General features: G+C 40.4%; 1 protein-coding gene across 2 annotated transcripts in view; it reads right to left on the bottom strand.

Annotated features, from left to right (window-relative positions):
• vps13d (vacuolar protein sorting 13 homolog D) overlaps positions 1-20,673 on the bottom strand; it is a 39,749-nt gene extending 19,076 nt beyond the window's left edge. The window contains exons 1-40 of one of the 2 annotated variants that reach the window (XM_057363119.1): positions 20,155-20,673; positions 19,448-19,646; positions 19,275-19,352; positions 18,433-18,623; positions 18,038-18,118; positions 17,826-17,942; positions 17,635-17,739; positions 17,374-17,544; positions 17,066-17,166; positions 16,759-16,927; positions 16,512-16,613; positions 16,126-16,327; positions 15,770-15,952; positions 15,556-15,686; positions 15,382-15,448; positions 15,116-15,295; positions 14,885-15,015; positions 14,670-14,802; positions 12,314-14,566; positions 12,072-12,223; positions 10,655-11,737; positions 10,467-10,557; positions 10,212-10,338; positions 9,026-9,206; positions 8,095-8,319; positions 7,028-7,175; positions 6,695-6,908; positions 6,416-6,587; positions 5,732-5,847; positions 5,426-5,638; positions 5,076-5,347; positions 4,858-4,991; positions 4,586-4,741; positions 4,317-4,503; positions 3,955-4,029; positions 3,662-3,859; positions 3,489-3,578; positions 3,083-3,223; positions 2,833-2,958; positions 218-292 (exon numbers count right to left, since the gene is read on the bottom strand). In XM_057363119.1, coding sequence (XP_057219102.1) covers positions 218-292; positions 2,833-2,958; positions 3,083-3,223; positions 3,489-3,578; positions 3,662-3,859; positions 3,955-4,029; positions 4,317-4,503; positions 4,586-4,741; positions 4,858-4,991; positions 5,076-5,347; positions 5,426-5,638; positions 5,732-5,847; positions 6,416-6,587; positions 6,695-6,908; positions 7,028-7,175; positions 8,095-8,319; positions 9,026-9,206; positions 10,212-10,338; positions 10,467-10,557; positions 10,655-11,737; positions 12,072-12,223; positions 12,314-14,566; positions 14,670-14,802; positions 14,885-15,015; positions 15,116-15,295; positions 15,382-15,448; positions 15,556-15,686; positions 15,770-15,952; positions 16,126-16,327; positions 16,512-16,613; positions 16,759-16,927; positions 17,066-17,166; positions 17,374-17,544; positions 17,635-17,739; positions 17,826-17,942; positions 18,038-18,118; positions 18,433-18,623; positions 19,275-19,352; positions 19,448-19,544 — 8,668 coding nt within the window. In that variant the 5' untranslated portion in view covers positions 19,545-19,646; positions 20,155-20,673. The remainder of the gene's footprint in view (positions 1-217; positions 293-2,832; positions 2,959-3,082; positions 3,224-3,488; positions 3,579-3,661; positions 3,860-3,954; positions 4,030-4,316; positions 4,504-4,585; positions 4,742-4,857; positions 4,992-5,075; positions 5,348-5,425; positions 5,639-5,731; positions 5,848-6,415; positions 6,588-6,694; positions 6,909-7,027; positions 7,176-8,094; positions 8,320-9,025; positions 9,207-10,211; positions 10,339-10,466; positions 10,558-10,654; positions 11,738-12,071; positions 12,224-12,313; positions 14,567-14,669; positions 14,803-14,884; positions 15,016-15,115; positions 15,296-15,381; positions 15,449-15,555; positions 15,687-15,769; positions 15,953-16,125; positions 16,328-16,511; positions 16,614-16,758; positions 16,928-17,065; positions 17,167-17,373; positions 17,545-17,634; positions 17,740-17,825; positions 17,943-18,037; positions 18,119-18,432; positions 18,624-19,274; positions 19,353-19,447; positions 19,647-20,154) is intronic. The other variant, XM_057363120.1, reaches the window with a different exon arrangement.
• Positions 20,674-24,291: the final 3,618 nt, after the last annotated feature.

Below are 24,291 nucleotides of genomic sequence, written 5' to 3'. Positions count from 1 at the left end.
CTGCATAAAACCTGATGAACATTCTTCTTCTGTGTTTTACAGAAGGAAAAAATGAGGGTAAAGGTATTCATCTTTTTTTTAGCTGAACTATCCCTTTAAGGTTAGAATAAAGATCCAGAATTCAGAGTATTAAAAAGTTCTATCCTACTCTCTACCACAACAAACACAATGACTTTCTGACTTCACTAATGTTTAGCTACCCGTCTATGAACTGTACCTCGGGCATGAATCTGCTGCTCGAGACAAGTCAAGCTGGTAGAGCTTCTAGTTCTAAGGTTGGCAAGAGGAAGACCTGACAGCAGAGAGAAAGGGTTAGGGGGAAGAGAAGAGAGAAACACATGCTAGGAGACAGTGGGCAGAGGAGTGGAGATGTATGTAGTCAAAGACAAGGGCTGAATGACACACACTAAGAACTGTGAGTAGAATATTGAAGTGCATTTTAACTAATGTGGAATCATTAAATCACAAAGATGTTAAGACATTGTCAGGATTTCCTCTACATTTACTCATCAAATATATGACCTCTTGTGTTGTAGACTATGTAACATACAGTGCAGTTCACTTGACAAACAGTCCAGGCTAATGCCTTTGGTATGCTTCATTTGTTTACGTGTACGCGAGCGTACGCATACACCCCCAGGACACGGTCGCCACCTGTTGGTTAAACTAATTACTGCAAGAAATGGGAATGTGCAACATCTGCGTACTGTGTACGTATGGGATTCCTTTTGTGCCAATAAAAATGAACGCAAACTTTTAAAAAACGAACAAAAATATACAATGAGTAAGAAAATAAACACTTTGATAATGAAAACAATAAACTCAATTGCAAGAATGTGACATGATTTTCAAATAAACTACTATTTTTCTTAACAATTTTCTAAGTTTCGTTTTTGCAAATAATAGTTTTGAATTCGCTGCTAGATTTTTCATTTGCGCTTTCCGAGTTTTCGTTTACGCTTCTCAATTTTTCGTTCGCCTTTCTGGCACAAATCTCACGTGTGGGCGGGATTTATGGCCACTTTACTCTCATTGGTTAGTGAGATTTGGATTGACAGCTCCCTGACCAGGAAGTCGACACTGAAGACAGTGCAGCGGATTAGAGAGCAATCTGCTTGCGGTTTTCTGTATAGTATTGTTTTAGTGTTTGTACTTAAATTACTTTCTTATTTTGTTAGTATATTAGCAGGGTTGCCAACTTTCACGCACTTAAAAGTAGGACACGCTTCCAGGCTCTATCACACCGTAACAACAAGCTAACGTCGAGTAAAGACAGGATAGATAACGATAGCCATATTCACACGCAGGTTTTACAACTACATGGGTTTAGAGGCCGTCAAGACAGCAGTCTATAATTAGATATCAGGAAAACGAGATGCCTAGTGAGTTTTGAGGACATAAAGTGTTATGCTTCAAGTTCATATTTCTAATTTATACATTATAATCGTGGTGGCATTTTATGTATTGTTTCTATCTTTAAATGTTTGTTTATAGTTTAAGAAGTCTCTCTTCTGCTTTTCTTTAACCTTTTTTATGTAGGTGTGTAAATACATAATGAAATTGTTGTTTGCAAGAGGCAGACTAAATTAATAAAACATTCTGAAGGCCTCTAATTGTGTCACCTTATGAATGTGTTTTGTTGTAGCGTTTAAAACACATAAATGTCATTTGAATGTATTGGTACTGTTTTATGAGGTGTACTTTCTGTGAATGTAATGAAAGGGGTATAATACTGTACTTTCACCATGAGTTTAAAAAGAAAGATACAGTACTTGACTTACAGTATAAGTGGACTTAATTCTTTAAAAGGAAACTGTATGCAAGAGCGACATCGTCATCCTCCTCCTCAGCTGGAGTCACCCTCAGGTACATTTATGTAACCGAGATAATAAAATCGCTAAAAGTTTTAATGTCTGTACAGTAACTATGCAGCAATGTTTTCATTTAGCACGTTAATTTCTCACAACCCAATAATATGTAACGTGTCTTTATTGGATGTTATAATGCAAGTTGTTCGTTCCTTTTTAAGAAAATAATCATACAGTCCATAAAATAATACCTGACAGAAAGTATAAAGCACTCAATGAACGAGCTAAGTAAAGACAGAATTGCTACTGTACAGGAATACAACTTTTCGCGATTTTCTTTATTATCTGAATTACATTCATTTACCTGAGGGTGAGGAGGACGCTGGGATCCACACCGCGCATGATTTACCAACTTCAAATACCAATTACTAATATACTAACTAAATAAGAAAGTAGTACAAACAATAAAGATAACAGCATGCAGATCGTTCTCTAAGTCTTCAGTATCGACTTCCTTATCAGGGAGCTGTCAATCAAAAACTCACTAGCCAATCAGCGTAAAGCGGCCATAAGTCCTGCCTACACGTGAGATTTGTGCCAGAAAGGTGAACGAAAAATTGAGAAGCGTAAACGAAAACTCGGAAAGCGCAAATGAAAAATCCAGCAGCGAATTCAAAACTATTATTTGCAAAAACGAAACTTAGAAAATTGTTAAGAAAAATAGCAGTTTATTTGAAAATCATGTCACTTTCTTGCAATTGAGTTTATTGTTTTCATTATCAAAGTGTTTTTTTTCTTTCTCATTGTATATTTTTGTTCGTTTTTTAAAAGTTTGCGTTCATTCTTATTGGCACAAAAGGAATCCCATATGTACGCAAGGTAACAAAAATCCGGAGGTGCGTGTGTAGTACGCGCCGTGTACTACTCAGATAACAAAATTTGCGTCACGCGCACTGTATGCTGTCCCTCACGAACGCATAAAAAGGAACCATACTTCAGCCTTAAGCAGACGCTTGCTACTCACTCTGGCCAAAAGAGGGGGGGTCCACCGACGATCCCATCCAGGACAGGGCGGTGGAGGACTGTGGCGGCTGCTCGTCTTCCTTGCAGTAATCTGCTAACCACGAAGTCTTGGTGGTGCTGTACTGCTCTGTGTGTCAGAAAGACAGGTCCACAACAGGGTGTCAGAATGGACACGGCGCTCATAAATATGGAAGCAAACATCTAGAAAAAAGTCTGGAGGTGTCCGAGTGTGCTTGACCCAGACTAAGTACCCAGTAAGACAGTGGTGATGTTGACATCCAGCCTCTGCTTGGCTCGAAGTCCGATCTTCAAGCGAGGAGGATGGAGCCGGCCTGCCGCCTGCCTCTGCCAATTCAGGAAACATGGCCAGGGCTCGATGAACGGCTCCCAGCCTGTAGACATGCAGGCGGAAGCGTAAGTATGTGTGTGTTTACTTATGTACACAGAGAGACATTGATTTACACTTAGTTCACTACTTGACCTATGAGACATATATCTTCCTATAGAATGACTCCAAACTAGTGATAAATGTTATTTGAACTGTGGGTCGGACGGATTTGCAGATCCTCAGTAAATGTTTTATTATACAAAATTGTTTTAGTGTGACTATGGGAGGAGTGCCAACTGGTGGGCCTAGACCCACATTTATGACCTCACCTGAAAGTTCTCTGTTGTAATAATCTCCAGAAAGTGTAAAACTAGCCTTTCCTTCCTGCATAGATCCAATCCTCTGGAGAACAGACAGACCTGCAATGAAAGGAAACCCGTTCAGATCGGACCAGCTGCATTGTGTTTGATGTCTGAGCATCACATTACGCAGTCTTTCTCACGTGAGAAGGTGAGCTCTGCTAGAGGGACGTCACGGTCCAGGCAGTCATCGATGAAGCAGATACACACGCTGTCGGCCTTCACCTCCACACCAGAGAGAGGAGGAGTCGAATGGCTGCTTGAGTCGGAGTTGGCTCTGTTTCGTCCAGACATGCTTTCTGCGTTCTCCCACAGCCATGTGGCCGCTTGGTCCAGCTGACCTGTAATTTAACACACAAAGAGCCATGGATATTAAAGCAGGCTGTTCTTAAATTCACAAGAGTGTCTTTTGTAGTCTTCGTAGACAATTGTGTACCTTTACAGTGAATGAGGGCCCGTCTGCAGTCTTCCTTTCTAAACCCGAGGTCTTGTAACCGCTTGAGCTGACCTTCTAAAATGACATATTTGATTGAACTTTAGCGAATAGCTTCATTCAAGCCTGTATGACTTTCTTTCTTCCCCAGAACACAAAAGAAGATATTTTGAAGAATGTTGTTAACCGGCACTCAATCACTTGTATTGATTTTGTGTCCATACAATAGAAGTGAATGGGTGCCAGTGCCGTTCGGTTACTAACTTCCTCCAAAATATCTTCTTTTGGGTTCTGCGGAAGAAAGTCAAACAGGTTTGAAATGAAGAGGGTGAGTAAATGATGACAGAATTTTTGGGTGAACTAACCCACTAAGGCCTCTGTCTTGCGTGTGAAACTGTCCTTTGGTTTGTCCGTGCTGGCAGTGGGTGACGCAGTCTCTGTGTTGGTGTCTGAAGGGCCAGCTGATGCTGATGTGGGAATGGACTTAGCTATCGCCAAGAATAGCTGAACATCATTGTAGGAGAGACGGATGTCCAGAGCAGGAAACTGGATCTAAAGGGGAAAACTGGATCTTGAACCATTTCTATATTTACATAAAACTTTTTAAAAGCTTACTTAACCTGTAAGCACTGACCTCTAGGAGGGGTGGAAAGTCTTCAATGTTAAAGGCATCAAGGAGTCCTGTGCTGCTCTGGTATGTTGGACTCCCACAGAGCTCCATTTGCACATTGACAGGGTCGATGATGGACAATGCTGTTTCCTGCTCACTGCCCAGCCGACAGGAGAACACCTAATCGAAGGACAAGGTACATGTATTTGCCTGATGCTTCTGTCCAAAGTAATTTACAGCTCATTTAACTAATCTGCAATCAGATATGATGGAATAGCTGGTGTCCAGTGCGTTACCTCTATGCCAGCCAAACTGCCCGAGAAAGGCCTGTCCAGAAGTCGCGGCTTATATGTAAGCACAGTGGTGCCTTTCAGAATGATAGCATTGGTATCCAAACATGAAGAATCTTCCACGACCACAAACTCTGTCCCTGGAGATAAACATGCAACAGAAATCAGTTTTCCAAATTAAAGAATCTGCATAAGAGAGCACCATAGCATTGCTAATTCATTACCTGTCACATTGATCTTAACCTCCAGGTGTTTATCTTGAATGACCGGCACGGTGGTTCGCTTAGTGACAACACCGCTCTTGACCGTTTTGGGCATGACAGCCCCCGTGCTTCCAATGTCACTGCTGCCACTAGGCCAGCGCTGATGGGTAGGTGCCGCCTCTTTGTCCACATGCATGTGCAGAAAGTCACTCACCAGCTGCAGCCAATCAAAGATGAGAAAGACTCGCAGGTTGTTTAAAACCACAGTGAAGTGTGAGGACTCCCGTGTAGATCTGCGAGACAGAGAGAACATGAAGTGAGTGTTTATTTCGTGCAGGGAAAAATTTGGTTTAGTAGTCACCGCCGCATACCTGTAATGTAGCTCCAGCTGCAAAGAAGCTCTGTTGTTGCCAGTTTTGGATGGCTGCAAAATGCAATCGAACACATTCTGCTTCCCCTCTGTAGGACCATTGCACCCGGTGAATCGAGTGTCATGAGCGAGCAGTGAATGAGACACCAGGTTCACAGACTTGGAGCTATTGGAGAAGCTCTCAAACAGGAGCTTAGATTTCATAAAATCGAACCTTGCAGGTGATAAAGAGCAAGAACAAAAATATGTTTATTGTAATGTTTTTTTTAAAGAAATGTAAAAAGAAATTCAATATATTCTCATGTACCTGGCCAAGGAGTGGTTATGACCTGTGGATTTTTGGTGGTCCAATAATTCCAGACTGACATCCTTCATGTCGACCAGAAGGGAAAGACTTGTGTACACATCACCACTTAACACAGTCTGTAGTGAGAAACAAGGAGATCAATGATTTGCATATCAATGATGCATCCTTTTTAAGGATAAAGATTAAAACACGCATGTAATAAAGATATGTGACCCGGTCTTAGTTATTATGGGTCAATTTTTCAAAATTGAGATTTATACACTGTCTGAAAGCTAAATAAATAAGCTTTCCAATGATGTGTGGTTTGTTAGGACAGGACAATGTTGGCCGAGATATGACTATTTAAAACACTGGAATTTGAGGTTGCACAAAAATCAAAATGTATTAATATCAAAAATTAAGTTTTTAATTTACAAAATTAATCTTTACTTAATATCCTAATGATTTTTAGCATAAAAGAAGAATACATTATTTTGACCCATACAATGTTTTGTTGGCTATTGCCACAATTTTTCCCATGCTACTTAAGACTGGTTTTGTGGTCCAGGGTATTCAGAAATGACTTTACCATTAAGAAGACCTTTCTTCATAATTTATATGAAGTAGAAAAGATGGTACAACATAATTGTGTCCAATACATAAACAGACTGTTTGAGCAAAGCTACAGTTATACTGTATGCTTACATAATTGCTAGGGTCCTGTAGATTGTAAGGCCTCAGAAACTCCTCCACAGGCTCTCCCAGGTTGTGCTCCAGGAGGCCGCGGATCAGCTGGTACCTCTCCAGGTCCAGGGAGCAGTGGACAGAAGACAGGCTACCATGGATGGTCATGTCTGGGACAGCATGACTCAATTCCCTGAGACAGGACGGAAATCAAAAACACGACAAAATAAAGACGAATTAAACTACTTTATTATACTCTGAAGATTAGCTTGAGCCAAATCAGAGAAACATGTGACTGACTTATCAAGGTTACGCTCTACTTTCAGCTTCAGATGGCAGCGCTCCTTCAGCAGACTCGAACCGCTTCTGCGCACCGAATAAGATGGGAAGACCAAGTCTGTATCCAGATGTTTCCCAACACTGTCCCAAGGCTCACAAGGCAACCGCTCTGCTGCAAATATGTCCATCTCCTGCAGGTCCAGAGATATACAGTCCAGCAAACACACGTGGTCTTCTGTAACACAATGACATCGGCATCAATTACAGAATTAAAAGAATTAAGGATACTAAGAACAAAAATGCATCGTCTGGATTTGCAATCAATAAAATGTATTTCAGGTTCTGAGTGCTGACCTGGACTTGATAGTACATCTGCTTCAGGGATGCTTCCGAGGCCAGGCTGGGGTCTGCCAAGGGTAAATCCAGAAGATTTACTTGAGTTTGAAGCTTTGCTTTTTTCAGATGGTTTTTCAGAGGCGAACTGGGCATCCTTTACGCGATCCTTTGGGAACGATCACAGTGTTAACATTCAACCAATGAAAGCCGTCATTTTGCTACCAATGCAATAAGCTACAGTAAGCAAGTAAATAAACATGATACAATAAGTGTTAAATCACAAAGTTTACAGAAAGTTAAATTTACACAACATTTAAATTCACAGTACACAATTTACAGAATTTTGAATCAGAAATAAGAAAAAAGACAGTATGAGAATAGCTCAGTGTGTTCACTACTGACAGCAGATCTCAATCATGCATGACATCAATTCCACCGCATGTCAGTCAGATAGCATACCAAAACATTTTACTGACCCTCATGCTGCCCAAAACTAATATTTCCAATGATGCTTCCTCAAGCACAAAGTTTTTAAACAATCTTCACATACAAGCCACATATAAGCCACCCAAAAAAAAGATCTACACGATCTGATGTTACAATTCTTCAAAAGCTCTTTTGTCTTTAATGGAAACAATAATTTCTAACTGACTGGAATGATATGAGGGTAAGCAAAAAACGAAAGAAATGTAATCATGGGGAGAACTGTCCCTTTAAATTTCACTGCATTTCAAAATAGAACCATGAATAGAACTTGTCAACCGGTCAGTATCAAGTATGAAAACAGTTAAAAATGATGAGGTCAAAACACACCATCATATTCCATCTCACAATAAACACACACTTCAGTTAAGCATGCCCTGATACCTTATAATGTGAAGGATCCTTGTATGAATTAGCATGCAAAATCAAATTCTTCACCAACAAATGACATAATCAGTGTTAACTGTTAAACGTTTATAAACTGAGAATGTGAATGCAAGTTTGATTTTTACACAGACTGTGGGAAACCACACTGGGGTTAAATGACATAAACACACAATGAAAAGACATCACAGTGTGTATATGGGGATGACAAGACTCACCAGAGAGGGAAAAAAGGTATGTGCCATGGTAAGTTTCTCTACCTTATCTCTGAGAGAGAAGGTGCCATGGGTGCCAGCAGGCAGGAAGCCGTTACGCACTTTGAGTTGGCCCAGGTTGGCCACTATGAGGCGGTTGGAGCGGGAGCTTTCAGGGATCAAGAGGACAGGAGCACCTGCCTCGATGTCCAGCAGTACACGAGCAGCTCGCTGTGGGCGCTCACACACCTGTATGGTAGAAAGTGAATTAAAACAATCAACTTTAAAGGTCAATAGTGTCATGATTGCTTATGAATAAATTACAGATCACACAGAGACAGATGTACATTAAAGTATTAGTATAGACTTCTATGTACCATATAACAAACAGCCTCTTATTTTTCTGTTTGTGATGTGTAGACAAACCAGAGAACCGCAATATAACAACAATCATGTGTGCACGAGTTTGAATCCAAATTTTATCATCATCTCTCTCCCTAACGGTTTGCTTTCATACGATGATCTTATTTCATGTGGTCTCATTTGCTAAATGTTTCCTTTGCAACATGAGTACCAACAGAAGCTGTTTAATCACAATATGTGACTGAGAATGTATGTGTCCTGTTAGATAACTGCTGATCTCTGGACTGTATGTGTCCACATGTGAGAGTGGAATTAGAAGCAGAACAGAGAGCTCAGTGTCCACTCTCATCACCAGTGTCTCCAAGAAATGGGAGTTGACAACTTCTTGTGTAACTCTATCTCATCTCTGCAGGGAAGGATTGAGCCGATCACCCAAACTCCAAGCAGCTACCTGTTTTTCCTGGGATACCTGCTTTCATATGCTTGATTATTTCAAAACACACGTAAGAATGGGCCAAATAAGCTATTTTAAATAAACAATTTCTGTCCAACGGTTAACAGTAAACAAACACTGTTGAAATGTCCCACTTACTGCCTGACCCTCGACTGCTGCTCTCTGCCTGCCGAGGACATCCTGTAGCTGAGTGAAGTGTTGGATGAAGGCCACAACCTCGGCCTGGAAACGCTGGGTATGAACATACTGTACTGAGGCCATCAGAAGAGACACCTTCATATCATATTCCCGCTGCAGGCAGACGTCTGGTTCCCCATACCTAGAGATAAGTCAGAGAAAAATCAGAGTCAATGTCAAAACTAAAAACACGGACGAACATCAGACAAACAAGCTTATAATATAATACTTGCAGTGTACAGTTACAGAATGTGTATGTGTACTCTAGCGGTGCCAACGCTTACTGAACTGCTTAGCTAAACTATGTTCCAGTCAGCATTCTAACCATGAATCCTTCAGACTGGACGATTAACAGATAATGTTCATAATGTAAAGTGTACTATAGACACATTTAATTACAATAAAGTTTGACGTTACCGTGTTGCTAGGCTAACTAGCATAAAAGTACATAAGAGTTTTAGATCAATATTTATTCATGTTTTATTTCATACTTAATAAAATATACAGCAAGTAAACTTATAATTAAAAGATGTTATAAAATCTAACCATTAAAACATATTAAAAAGTGCTTGTTAAAGATACAGTAGATGAATTTTAGCGGCATCTATCGGTGAGGTTGCGAATTGCAACCAACGGCTCACTCCACTGCTCATCCCTCCCTTTCGAAGCACTACGGTGGCCGACACAGGGCTAAGATGTCGTTACGTTTTCACTTCTTTGCCGAAGGAGATAACGCATTTATGAAACATGCTCTGTAGAGCAGTTTTTCCGTTTAGGGCTACTACAGAAACATGGTGGCAAATTCCATGTGAGGGGACCCGCGGTGTATGTAGATAGAAATAGCTCATTCAAAAGTAATAAAAACATAACAGTTCATTACATAAGGTCTCTATACACCTTTGAAGACATAGTTATGTATATTATATTGCATTTCTGTCAATAGATCCTCCAAAAAAAATACACACTGGACCTCTAAATCATTTTAAAAAATACAGTGTTTTTTTCCATTTCCTGAAAAACAGCAAGTTTTGACACAAGTTTTCAGAAGGAGAGTGACGATAAGCAACTATATGTAGTTCCTTGATAATGATAACTAAAAAAATGCTTAAATTGATAAAGTGAGTAAGCAACCAAAAAGAAAGAATACTTGTATATGTTGTAGACAAGGGCCTCTCCACCCCTTGTTGTGAAACGCTCTCTGTATAGATCCCCGTGAGTGGTCAAATCACTAAGAGACAAACTTCCCAGACTTCCTTGCAATGCCAGATCTCCATCTGAAAGATTAAAACGCAGAACATACAATTAGCAAGCACGAACTTTAAGAAAAAGTCTATTCCACGAAATATATCAAATCTTGTACGCTCTTGTATTTTTTACTAATTGTATTAAGACTCATACACACCAATCATTTCTATATGTGTCAATAATTTGGAAACATTTGCTTTGGCAAGCTCATTGGTCTTCTTCCTCAGTACCAGTGATAAAGAGTGAATCTGTGGAGAAAGATAAACTGTTTATACGGTATAAAATACATATACCTACATCAATATATTTATTGATACATTTATTAACATCTTGCATTATTTGTACCTTTAAATCAATCTTAGTATTGACTTTTTCCTCAATCTCCGAATAAAAATCTTCCAGATCATTGAGAGTGCTATTTTGCAGCGAGTGTTCGGGTGTTGGCTGAGGTATGGTAGAAGGCACTTTCACAGCATGGTTATTAGCAGTTGAGCCAATCCCAAAAAAGTCTAGAATCATAACCCACGTTTGCAGTGTGATGAGAATATCAAGGCAGTTGAAGTCCACGTCCACACTTCGACCGATACTACCATATCGCGTCTTAAACTTAGGGTGCCGCCTATCAACCATAAGCATATTGATATGTACCAGAGAGTCATCAAAATCTGCCCGTGGGTGGGGAGACGGAGTTTGTCGGGACGGTGATGGTGGAGGGGTGCTGGGGCACTCGGCATCTTTCTTGCTCTTTCGACTGGATGCGGAAGGCGTACTGGGATGCCTCTGATAAAACTGGAAGACATTCTGTGCCTCTTCAAATTGTGCCGGAAGAGAACGAGGCATTTCTGGGTATAGAACACTGGATGCTGTCGGGCAAGACTGTGATAGGTATTCTTTGGGACTAAAGGTGGAGGGTTTTGGAGCACCTCTGGATACCATGAGATATTTGTACTTTGATTCTGGGTTGGGCTCTAGCAGGTCTTCCATTAACAAGGAGTGAAGTGCTAGTTGAATAGACATGGAATGAGGATGATCTTTGGTAAAGTCTCCCTCCAGGTCTTGGAAGCGCAGGGTGACCAGGCCTTGAGAGCCCTGACTGAGGTCTCCACACAACTGCACTTGCAGCTCAGAGACCCTGAAGATGGCTCTCACTTGGGTAAAGGAGGGAGGCTGGAGAGGGGGGATGTCGCTCTGCAGTGGAAGTGATGCTGAAAGACAGGACGACAATGAGGAGTATGAGAGGCCACCATGAGGGGGGTCGCGGGCAAACAGCCCTCCCTGTAGATCAGGGAAGCGGTGTGGTTTAGTTGAGGAGGGTGTGGGAGGCGGAGGTGTGGGTGGCTGACTGGGCGTTACTCGCTGATCCTCGATGAAGGAAAGATTGTCGAGGGTTTGAAGAACTTGTTCATACACAGGCTTGCATAGACACACCTGAGGAAAAAAATAGTTTTAAAGTCAAAAACTGAAATACTTTTTTATGTATACCAGTTGTGGCTAGGGCCGAGTCTAGCACTGCCCCCCCAGATTTTTCTTGGGCCCCTTTAAAAATATCCAGCTGACAATTCAGATAATTAAAATACAAAAAAAGAAGTGTTTAATTTATCTATTAAAGAATGATCTGTCAATTTAATCACAGAAAAATGTAAAAAATATGCATGTAGTGAACTATGATTATATATCTGCCCAACCAGAATATATGATTTCCCCCCAATGGAGCCAGCCTAGTACCAGGCATGCTTGGGGCTAGAATTTTATAAAGCTTTACCTGGACAGCATTGACAAATCTGCCTTCAACTTTCAGTAGCCCAGTGCTCTGGTAAGGTTCTTCACATAACAAAAAGCTAAAATGTGAGTTTTCATCAATGGCGACTTTCTCAACAGTCAGCTGGATGGTGGCATCTTTCAAAACATGAAATGCTGAAAGAAAAATACAAGAAAGCATGCCTTGTAAGTAATGTTTTTTTAATTCCCCAAACTGTATTAGCAACTTATACACTTAAAACTGACCTTTTCCCAGGCTCAAGTATTCAAAGAAGTCATGGCGTGTAAACTGTGGCTCATTCGGATTAATATTGCTGCTATGAGAAGGTGAGTGTCCAGAGGTCGAGCTGCTATTAAGCCGTGCTTCTTTTCTTAAAACCAGTTTACTCGTGTTGACTGAATACAGTCTTATATCCTTTACTTCAACTTGCAGTTTCTCTCCCTCCAAGTCTTGCCCTGTAATGAAGTTTTGAATCCGTATGCTCCCTAAGTGTCCGACAAGAAGCTCAGGATGGCCAGGCTTTCTTGGAATAGACACAACAGGGGATTCTATACTGACGTCTAGGGTCAATTTGACCAGAAAAGAATCCAGACCTGGTTCCTTTTCAGGGGCAGGGAAATCTTCATCCTCAAAAGGGTCAATTGTCCAGTGAGACTGACTCTGTCTTCTGGGTCTTCTGCATGGAGTGTCAAAAAGAGACACCATACCACTGTACTCTGCTGTTTTTGTTGCCAATACGGTCGAGACTTTTGTAGCTGCAGTCTTCAACATTGAACGAAAATTTTCTTCGACTTCATTTGCTGATAAACTGAGTTCCTTCAAAAACTTTGCTGAGTGGTTATAGTGTAGAGATGCCATTTGGAGTTGAAGGAAGCATTCTCCCTGAGACTTTTCCAAAAAGTGGAAACTCAAAGCTTCAGAGGGCGTCACACCAGTGCTGGGAAAGAATGCCACGCCGTCTGTCGAGAGGCTGTCTTCCAGACTCCCGATACTGACCACAAACTGACTTCTGCCACCTTCTTGAGTCAAGTCTACAAGCTGAATGCATCCTAGAGAGCCATTGACATCCAATCGGCTTCCCATGGAAACGTTGACTTTAGTTCCGTTTATACTGGCGGTAGCAATTTTCATGCCCTTCTTCTCACCTCCCAGAACAGTTCCAGTTGTCACAGTGCGCAAGAGCAACAAGTTCAACCTGTGGATTTCCACAGTTAACTCTTTGTTTTGGTCATATGTGGATTGATAGGTCTCTTCATGGTCTTCTCCATTAGGCAGTGGTGTTAGCTGTGGTGTTGGAGGGGTTTCTTCTTTGGGAAAAGACTGTTGGAGAAATTTCAGTAGCTCTACTATGGTTTCAGGGTTGAGGATAATATCCAAGTTGTTGACTTGCATGCTGGTGACCTGAAGGGAGCTATCCAAGGTCATTGAGGGGCAGTCCGAGCTAACAAACTGATATTCCAATTTAATAAGAGCCTCGTGGTCTCTCAGGGGAGAGCCTCGTGGAGATACTTTGTCAAATGCAATATCTGAGGAGTTCCTGTGTAAGCCTGGCAGTTCTGGAGATTTACCGTCTGGTGAGACAGGTGATGTGGGCTGGCTTTCTCGTAGACTTCCGGTTGGTACATCGAAACTTAGGTGTTTATGAGATGCCACAAGAAGGTCAAAGTCTGATCCATATGTCTGCAACGTGTCAACAAGATATAGACCGTGGACTGTGAGAGAAACCATAGCATCATAAGGCCGCTTTACAAAATGTGCATTTGTTCCAAACACCTTCAGAACAGAAATATACCGCCCGCCGCTTTCAATGCCAAGCTGCATGTAGTTGATATTAAACTGAGCGAGAAGAAGTCTCGACTCCACAAGTACTTCTCGGGTATGTTGCTCAAGCGCCATCACGCTCTTTGTGAGACTTTTATCAGAACCCTGGAGTTTCCAATCACTATCCTCCCTTTGAAAGATCTTCTCGTGACGAAGTATTAGAGGGTCAGGAGATCTGAGATTTTCTCCTTTCATGTCACTTCCATCTGCCCCTGAGCTACTAAGTCTGGCCAGGCAGCTTCTAAGAGCGGTCATTTTCTCCAGATTGATGTGCACTTTGAGGTCTGGTAGGGTTCCTGAGAGAACAGCCCCTGGAAACTGAGGGTCTGATGTGTATCGCAGTCTCTGTTCTAGCTCCAATAGCACATTGAATTTTTCAACCACATGAGTGGGTCCCACTTCACTTTCCTGTAGATGCTTCCAGTTGTCTTTATAGTGACCGACCATGATCTGGAGGTCATTGAAAGATAACGAGTACTTCTCGTACAAGTTCCTGTTGACGATTTGGGCACCTTCTGCTGATTTAAGGCTGGTGATGTCACAGGGCCTCTCCTGACCTTTGATATAAACATCTTGCTCTGGTGGTGGAGATCCAGGAGGTGTTGCTAATGGCGTCTTGAACTCTTCATCGCTCTCCCCTTCTGTCTGAGAGGTCTTGGGATTTGTTTTATTTTCCTCTGTGGGAGCAGGAATCAAATTGTCACCAGCAGCCCTAATAAATAAACACAGAATGCACGAAGGGATAACTGCTGACAATTCGACTTGATCAGAACCAGTTACCTTGAGAATTTGTGAGAAGTATACGTCCAAGGTCCACCACCACTAGCATGGGGTCTTCAGACTGAAAATCATCTGGGAAGATGACTTGGGGAGCACATATATCCAATTTCATAGTCCAGTGCTTACTGTTCTCCTGTACAAAACAAATCACAGCAGCGTTAAGGCTGAACATCTAATCCAGACTGTAATTTATCATAATTAAAGAGCATTCTTACAATAAACTCTCCAACTAGCAGCTGATCAATAGTTTGTCTGATTTCTGCTTTGGTTTGCATCTTCAGCTTGTTGTATTGCCTTCTAGCAGCTTCCGCCACCCTCAACTCTAACTCTGACTGATATCCGAACCCTAAATAACATAAAATAAACCATCATACACTTATGTTTCACAAAAGCAATTTAAAATAAAAAAGTAAAAAAAAGAAAGGGACCTCATCCTCAATACACACCTGATGTGTGGACTCTTCCTTTGTAGAAAAACTCAGCCACTTTCTTGATAGCCTGAGGGTTATAGATGATATTGAGAGGGCTGGTATTGACTTCTAGTCTCCTCTCAAATTTGCTCCTTATTGGATTGCGTTCGTAAATCATCTCAAAGACAGGAGGTGCTGAGGGCTCCACGTCAGAGGCTTAAAATAGTACAAAAAATGCATTCTTTAACCATCAGAGATATTCACATGTACATTGGTTTTATATGTTGTTAGGGATTACTCACCCAGACTGTTCATTTCTGTGCTATTAGTCTGACCTAACGGTTGACTGACAACAACAACAACATTGTCCTTAAAGGGAAAGTAAAAGGAAAAGCATTTAATATGTTACAAATGATTTTAGCACATGCAGATTATTGCTGGAGCATTAAGCAAATAATTGAATGTCAGAATCGAACCGTTTTTGGTGAAACAAGGACAGGAAAGATGGAACCCTGGGTAAAAAGGTCACGGAGAAAAAGCCCACCAAGCTTTACACAGAGTAAAGAGGACTCTGAGCGAGGTAGAGACTCAATCCCAATCTTCACACCTATAAAGCAATAATAAGAAATATACTATTATTATTAGCTATATGCTGTAGCTTTATCCTTCCAAAACAGAAGCAAGCTGCACCTGAAAACTCCAGCTGAATGACTCCACTCTCACTCAAATGAGGTTTCATTTTGTTCTGATGGTACAAAGTGACAGATGCCTTCTCTAGAGCAAAGTCCAGCCGTGCAAAGACGTGATCCCTTCTTGTGAAGGTATTCAGTGTTTGCGAATCCTCCAAAGGATCGAAGAGATCATCTGTCTCAGCTGTTATGAGGACAGTTGTATTTAACATTTTAGCATCCTGTATTACATGCCATTAGATAAATCAAGAAATATATTGAGTTTTTTTAGGAGAAAACAGTGTCCTTAAATACGGTATACCACATAAGTATAGCATTACCATAACATTTCATTTGACCGTAAAAAGAAAAGCTCACCTAGAATTTCCCACTGTTCAGTTCCTGGTAAAAGGTCTTCTGGAACTGGCTGTCCATCTGGTCCTCTTTCAGCACCCCCATACCAACCACCCCAACCCGGAAACCAGGACTGCAGGTACTGGATCATCCCAGAACTCCCACTTTTAGGGATGGATCCTGGGGTAGTGGTAGCCGGGGGCTCGTTGATAGGTTCTCGAACACTCTGAATGAATATCAAAGATATTTAAAGTACATGATTTGAACAGCTTATGATATATAATGTATGTTCTGTCTATTTCTTCAGTACTAGACAGTGCAATATTAAAAGTTAGCCGTAACATTCTTAAAGACTTTAAACAAAACATAACACCACTTGGAAAATAATGTAAGTCATCCAAGCTTCTCACCTCTGCAATTTCTTCCTGCTTGCGGAAGGATACATAAACCGTTTCCCTGAGAATCTGCAACTCCTCCAGTGTCTGTTCATCTTCAATCCTCTCCAACTCATTCTGTTCACGTGACAAATGCAGATTTTAAATCAAAAGATTTCGCAATATTTATAACTCGCAATCGCTCAAGCAAACATAGTGTGCACTCAGAATTTAGCATCGCACCTCTGAATACTCTTCAGTCCTGTAAGTCCATAATTCTTACCTCCTCCTGTGAACTCAAAGTAACTCCCTTAAGCCTCTGGACATATAAATTAGTGTAGAGATTGGCATCACGTGCCCTGTGCAAAGCAAAATCCCAGCTCCCCCGTCTGCGCTGGTCCCTGATCTCATTCAGGTTGGCATTAATGGCAAACATCCACCACTGTCGACAGCTTCAGCACAGAAGGAGACATTATGTAATTAAACAATGCTATTGTGAAACAAAAGACCGATTTTGATCAACATGAAAGGGTTTATTGTGGAAATATTTTAGCTTGTTTTCAATAGAGGTGCAGGAAAAAGTCTCATACTTTCCAGAGATGGGAAGTTTAGGCCTCCACTGTCGGAAAATAATTTCCCTTTCTCTACGGTCCAGCTCTTTAAGGAATGCCATGATCTGCTGATACTGAACCTGCAATGAAATGGAACTGAACTGTGACATGCAGTAGATACAATTATTCTTTCTATAAAATTCAAAAACATTGTTTCACTGAATGTGCGTACATCAGCAGCACCCAGCTGTGACTCAAAATTCTGTCATGCCACTGAGCACCAGAATGGCTTTCTATTAAAAATAACATTTGTTATACATGATCCATACAGTATTTTCACACAGTACCTGTGACAAGCGAAGAGAGAGAGGTTCCAGCTGCACTTGGCCTTCAATGCGTGGCGTCTGACGACTTCGTAACGGCTCTTTAGAGCCGTTCCTCCTCACCAAAACAGAGGCACAAACTGGCTCAAATATATACTGATGCTCTCGGCTCTGCATACATTTATTCATCTGCTCCTGTAACAGACAGGTGTTTGGTGGAACACTCTCAGTATAGATAACAGAGCCATTGTTCTATTGAATGGCCTGACATTTTCAAAAACATACCTGTACTTCTGCTGAGGAAAGGTTCCCATACATACTGCACTCTGTGTCCCAGTAGACACTAAATTCACTGATTTCCAGCTCTTTTTGCCGCATAAGCTTCTGAGCCTGTGAGTGAAGAGATTCCCCGTCAATATGTAAACAAAGACAATTCTGAAAGATTCCCACTGAATTAAACTAATCAGACAACTTACTGGTTCTTTGGTGCAGTTCTGTGCAGATACATTCTTGATACAAACTCCAAAAGCGTAAGGTTTGTTAGGATCGGATAAATCATCCTCGAATCGTAAGTGAACACCTTGAATCTTCAGCTGTTTGTATACATAGAGTGAATTTTATTTCAGAATTTAAAATAATACTAGCAGATTACAAACAAACAGAGGTAAATGTGAAAATAGTGAGTTACCTCAATATTTTCAACGATTCTGGTGACAACAGAGGCAGTGACAGAGTACCAATAAGATTCTCCCTTCTGTTCACATTCACTCTGATGAAATATATACAAATTATTAAAATAAATCATTTAATGTGTAGTCTTTAATACATAAACTGCAGCTTGAATTACTAGAAAGAATAAAATAAATTACAAAAGTGGAAACACGACAAAATGAGAAAATGGTTTTATATATAAAACATATAAATATATGAATTATATAGTAATCGCAAGATAAAAGACAAAGCAGCAATGTATCTTATTTAGAATATTTAATTTGCAAATGGGCCATTTTTCATTGACAGGTTCATTAAAAAAGAGCTTTGACTTAACCACGGGTGATTCTGACAAATAACTTTTTTCCATACCTTCCACTTGTCCTCTAGAGCCTTTAGCAGCTGTTTCTTCTGCTCTCTCTCAGCTTCTCTTTCTCTCACCTCATCATATTCCTGTGGGGGGGTTGGGCCGATTATCAGGTTCAGCTGGGACATGCAGATGACCCATGGGTCACTGTGTGGTCGGTAAAAGGGGATCTGAAGGGTGATCTTCCCAATGACACCTGTAAAATATTTTACAAGTAATATTTAAGTTATAAATAACATAGAGGAATATTTTCATGTCTGAGTGGATGTGATAAAATCTTTGACATACAACGGCTGGGTAACAGAACAAAGATAGAAGCAGCCACAAAATATGCATGTTTTAAGTACCATCATGTTACTGCATATCTAGATCATCCTGTTTGGACTTGAGCAGTGAATGCACTGTAAAGAATTATTTGTTGTATTGTTGATTCAACAAATCAACAAATAATTGTTTACAGTGAAAGAGTTTCCTTAACAAAAGATGTAAGATCACAACAGAGATTCAAATACCTAGCTTTTGGGTAGAATTACTACATCGTACTGTAATCCACATTTGGTTTTATAAATTAAGCTATTTATTCTACATTAGGATGATCTATATTCATGGTGGCTGGCTGTCATGTTAAATACTATATGATCTTGGCAACCACTTTTGGTTGCAGAATAAATGAATCAGGTGGTACAAATCTATAACAGCACCAGTTACCAAAATCTTTTGCTTTTGGATGATGCTGCATCTACATGAGGTGTCGTAACAACCCAGGAAACAAAACAAGCACACTTGTTTGATCATGTCAAACCTTGGGAATACGTCAGAATGCTTACACATCTTCATTGAAACAAACCTGCTTTGACTTCAAAGGGCAGATCAAATCCTCTGAGAGCATCTTTTCGTAGTGGAAGGTTCTCCAACTCGACTGCACCTGGATCAAAAAAATGGGCAAACAGAACTGTAACCTCTGCTTAGGACCATTAGCACCAGAATTTTACATGGCAAATTATAAATGCATTCAAATACCTTTAAGAAGTGCAATGGAGAGCTGGTCAGTGTTAAGGTTGCTGACATATTTGCCAAGATATGTGTTGAGCACCCAGGCAACAAGTCCTTCCAACATTATAGGAAGGGAAGAGTGTGCGCTGGGCTAGTAGTCCAAGTAATTCCTTGTAGGCAATGAAGAGCGCCTTAACAGTTAGCGTTTATTCCAGTCATGTGAAGTCTGAGGAATCAAAGAAACACAAACATATCATCTTAAAAGCAAAACAAACTTGTGTTTGTTATAAACAAACATCTGCCATATCAAAACAAAAGAAAGGCCAAGTTGAAAGTATCTGCTGAGCTATTTCTACGCAGTTCTTATCTGCATTATCTAAACTGAAGCCAGAGACAGCAATGGTGCTGAAGTATACAGTGGACTGTCTTTACAATTAAGATAAATAAAAGTTCTTATTTTACAGCTATTCAAATCTACCTCTACAGACTGTATGAGTCAAGGACACGCATTGACTCGATGACAGCTTACTTGCATTATAAGCTGATCTAGGTACAATTTGTATCAAAGTGTCAACTTGAACCTTCTTTAAAATTGTCAGAATAAATAAAAACGTAAACTTGTTTAGTTAGCTGTAGTAGTAGTAGTAGTACTGTTTAAATTCAATAACTCTCGAAAGTGCATGACACATGAGGGTCATTTGTGAGGTAGCACACAATTGCAGTCATCAACTTACCATTGTCATGATACTGTACCTCCGGTACTCTGTTCCCAGGTCAGCCGCAGTCTAGGAGCATTTCAATCCAAATCAAGTTAACTCTTGACGTTCCCCGGTGTGGTCCAAACAATACAAAGTCACGCTCTGAGAATAGAAAGTGTCCTTTCTGGCCAATGTTAAATTAAAATTCCGCTGTTTAACTACACACGGGAGCTGACAACCGTCAGACAAAGCCTAAACAAAACAAAATACGGCGAGAAAACAGCACAAATCCCAGGCAGTGACACACGGGAAAAAGTTATATGTAACGTTAGCTCGAGCGCTCGTCCTTTAGCACTGCCTGCTAACTTGACAATATGACGTACAGGTGGACAGAGTGACTGGTCACACAGTTCGTAGTTTAGCTCCACGTTTTTCCGAAGTCTCGGTCTTGCGAAACGCGATCTGATAGGCAACCATTTGTTGTACTTCAATCCTCTTCGCTCAGCTCAAACTTCCATCATGTCAAAGTGAAACAGTGCAACACTTCCTGAAACCAGCGACGCTACAACAGCGCGCTTCCGCTCACGTGCCAAAACAAGAGGCGTGTCGATCTCATTCGGCGTTGCGCACATTGTGCAGACCTCTCCTAGCACAATATGTAAATATCGCGAGAGCTGCAATGCAATGGTGTGCTTTTTGAATCGCTCTCGCGATACGTGATGCCAGATACCGATCGGTTTGCGCAGTGCCGCATTAAATTAAATACCGTAAGCAAGGTGGAAGGGTTTTTATTTTACTCCTAGCGTTTGGAGGTTGACCCGATAATACCAATCGTGTTGGGTCAATAATAGTGTAAATATAGACTCTTTAGAAATACAGTACATCGTGACGGTGCAATTCCCGTTTAGCACTTTTGGCGGCAGAGTTGCATATAAGATTGCACGAACATGGTGCTTTTACGTTATGGACATGTTTCTTGTTGATGCAAACACATTGATGAATGGCGGTTATTAATTATTTGGTTAATTGAAAGACTTTAATGTAAATATTTCGCTTTGTGCTTGTTCTAATTCATGCATATGTAATTACGGAACAACCGTGATTGCATGGTTTTATCAAATCTGACAAAACGCCCTGAATGGAGTAACCCATCCAGACTCCATATCCACAGTGTAATCCGGCCTTTCAAAGGCCCCTGAGGTTTGTTGTGTCATCCTCTATGCGGTTTAGGTGCAAACGGACATGTTTGCAATATATCTTGAGATAAACAAACTACTCTTCTGCCGAGCACATGTGGAGCTCTGCATCCCCCTGGCTCGTCGTGTGCAACCACATAATCCCAGCCTGCCTACAATAGCAGAGAGCCATCTGTTCAGATCATATCCCTTTAAAACTGCACATCTGGTCTGGGAAGTTTGTGTTTGTGTCTCTCTCTGTCTGGTGAAGAGTTCTCCTGTGATCACATACACTTCTATTTAAACTAGTTTGAGGGTTAATTTTTAAACCGAGAGTTGAGAGTTTATTAAATTTACGGAGCGTCTACACCAGCGTTTCTCAAAGTGTGGGGCGCTACCCACTGGTGGGGAATAGAGACATGACAAGTGGGGCGTGTCAAACAGGTGGACATTTGGTCATTTTTGTGCCCATCGATGTCCCGAGCCGATCGCAAAGATCGGGGGTCGATCAAGGCATTTCTAACCTGATCGGGATCGGCTATTTAATGCCCGATCATTTCCGATCACGTCTGTTGTCACACATGATTCGTAAACGAGAGCGCGAGCTGTGACAGCTGTGTCTGCAAAATACAAGAGCAGCGGAACAGCCGCTTGTAATGTCTGCAGCGCGAGCATTTCACGAGGCGTTAGCAACGGAGCTTCGTTCAATAATAACAATTTAATACCAAATCATCAAAAAAGTGGACAGCGAGTTCACTCAGCTCCATAACGCTGTGATAGAGAACACGGGTTAGCGTCTTATTTCTTCTTTTCATACAGCGCTCTACCAGAGCTTTACAACAACATTAATAATGACACAGAATAGCACCGAGTGAACTTGCAGAATTGTGTTGAGTGTTTTTTTAATTTTGAGGCAGTGTTGAATGAAACTGTTAGTCTGTCTCCTCATGAGTACAAACTCCTGTCCAGCTCCAATAAAAGCATTTAACCATAGTTCCTTGATAAAGAGTGCCCTTTTAATGTTTAATCTAATCATTTGAATAAATTGAAAAAACAAATTTTGTCATTCATGTTTGCTACAATATGTTAGGCTATTCGTTTTAGTATAATGCAGGATTAAGCTGAACTGTTAAACAGTATTTTAATAACCTTAATATACCTGGAGTGTGCTAGCACTAGGAAAATACAAGTATCGAATTGGTACTCGGATCGGCAGATACTCAAAATTAAATGACTCTGATCAGATCGGGGCCACAAAAAATGTGATGGGAACATCCCTACTATTAATTCCTTTATTTATTGACCATACACTCAAAACGAAACAACGACACATTTAAATGTAGCCTAAGCCTTACTTAAAACAACATCAGATTGCAAAGAAAATGTCATGTGGAACCAAAGTAGAATATCAGAATGATTTCACGTCGGAGGTTTGTGACATGGAATGAAAGGAAAACTGGAGATTCGGCAACAGCAGACAAAACCAAGACAAACAGTGGACCTAAAGTTTATTACCATTTTGTTTTTGGCAATTGGGGACAGGTGGGGCTCGGACCGCTTCCCTACCTCCAAAGTGGGGAATGGCAGAAAAACTGATTTACAGTGAGAAACACTGATTTACACGGAGTACAAATAGCCTGCCTTGAGAGTCCATCAAAAGTAACGTAGTAGGCTATACTATAACATATGTTTGCAATACAATTAACATATTTAAAGGGGTCACATGTCGCGAATACGTGTTTTTCTGTGTCTTTGGTAAGTTGCCCATGCATGTATTAGACACGTAAAATTGCAAAAATGAAAGTGTCAGAACAATATATATTATAATATATGTATATTACAATATATATAACAAACTATAAACATGCACGGTATGTGGAAAATACAGCGTTTTTAAACCTTAAATCGTGTATACACATTGCATTACACCTAAAACAAACGATCATATTAATTTTAGCAGTGTCATATGACCCCTCTAATATTTGGTACATTTTTAATACTTTGGGAAAAACAGATCTGCATATTTTCACTTTTAAAACCTGTTGTTTTCTCTACTGTAATCATTCTCATCATTGTAAACTTTACCAGTGTCTGAAACAGTAGAGAGGATCCGGATGCAATTACATGCAGCTCTTGTTCTCAAGTTTTGGTTTCATTCTCAGGTCGTAATCTATCATTGTCTACAATGGACAGTCTGAGGATCATGTCATTTGTCCTGAATTAAAAATGATCTTGGCTGTTGTTCAAGTGGGTGGGTCTTGACCCACACCTTTGTGTTTACTTGATGCTTGCATGTCAGAACTGTTTAGATCACCTTTAAATCCATTGTCGAATTGCTGTTTATTACACACATGATTAATAGGCAAGGTTTGCACTTTGCTTTATAATTGTTTCTGCAAAAATAGTTAACTATGAATTGAACTATTTTCCTTAATAGTTGCTGTTATGTGATATGACAAACCTGGCAAAAAAGCTTGATGTCCTCTCCAAACCCCCCCAAAATCTTAATCTTAATAATACTTTCCCTCATCTAAATTATATGAAAGAAATGTAGATTAAATTGGTTTCTACAGCTCACTTCATAGAGCATAGCAACACCAAGATCGTGGTTTCAATTCATATAAACTGAAACAATCCATCAAATGCACCTACCAAATGTCATAAGGTGTCAATTTAAATAAACAGCAATGTCACAATATTACAAATTATGTCACAAGCTAAGAGTCAAACATTTTGTGGAGAGAACTCAAGAAGTAAAGACACTGACAAATGACAAGAGACAGGTGGAAACATATTATTAGGAAAATATTTAAAACTCTTCCTCAGTATTCTTGTCTGGTTTCAACACAGCTGGCCCACAAACATGTAACCATAGCAACAGTGAGAAGTTACTGAATGTTGGAGAATCCTTGTTTCATTCTGACCAATTCTTGCTTTTGTTTTATTCAAACTATAATGAGTGCAAAACAAAATTGTGTGCTTTCCTCTCTCTCTCTAA

Source organism: Triplophysa rosa, linkage group LG21 (genome assembly GCF_024868665.1).
Source record: "Triplophysa rosa linkage group LG21, Trosa_1v2, whole genome shotgun sequence".
NCBI classification, from domain to species: domain Eukaryota; kingdom Metazoa; phylum Chordata; class Actinopteri; order Cypriniformes; family Nemacheilidae; genus Triplophysa; species Triplophysa rosa.
This window is presented reverse-complemented; position numbering and strand designations above follow the sequence as displayed.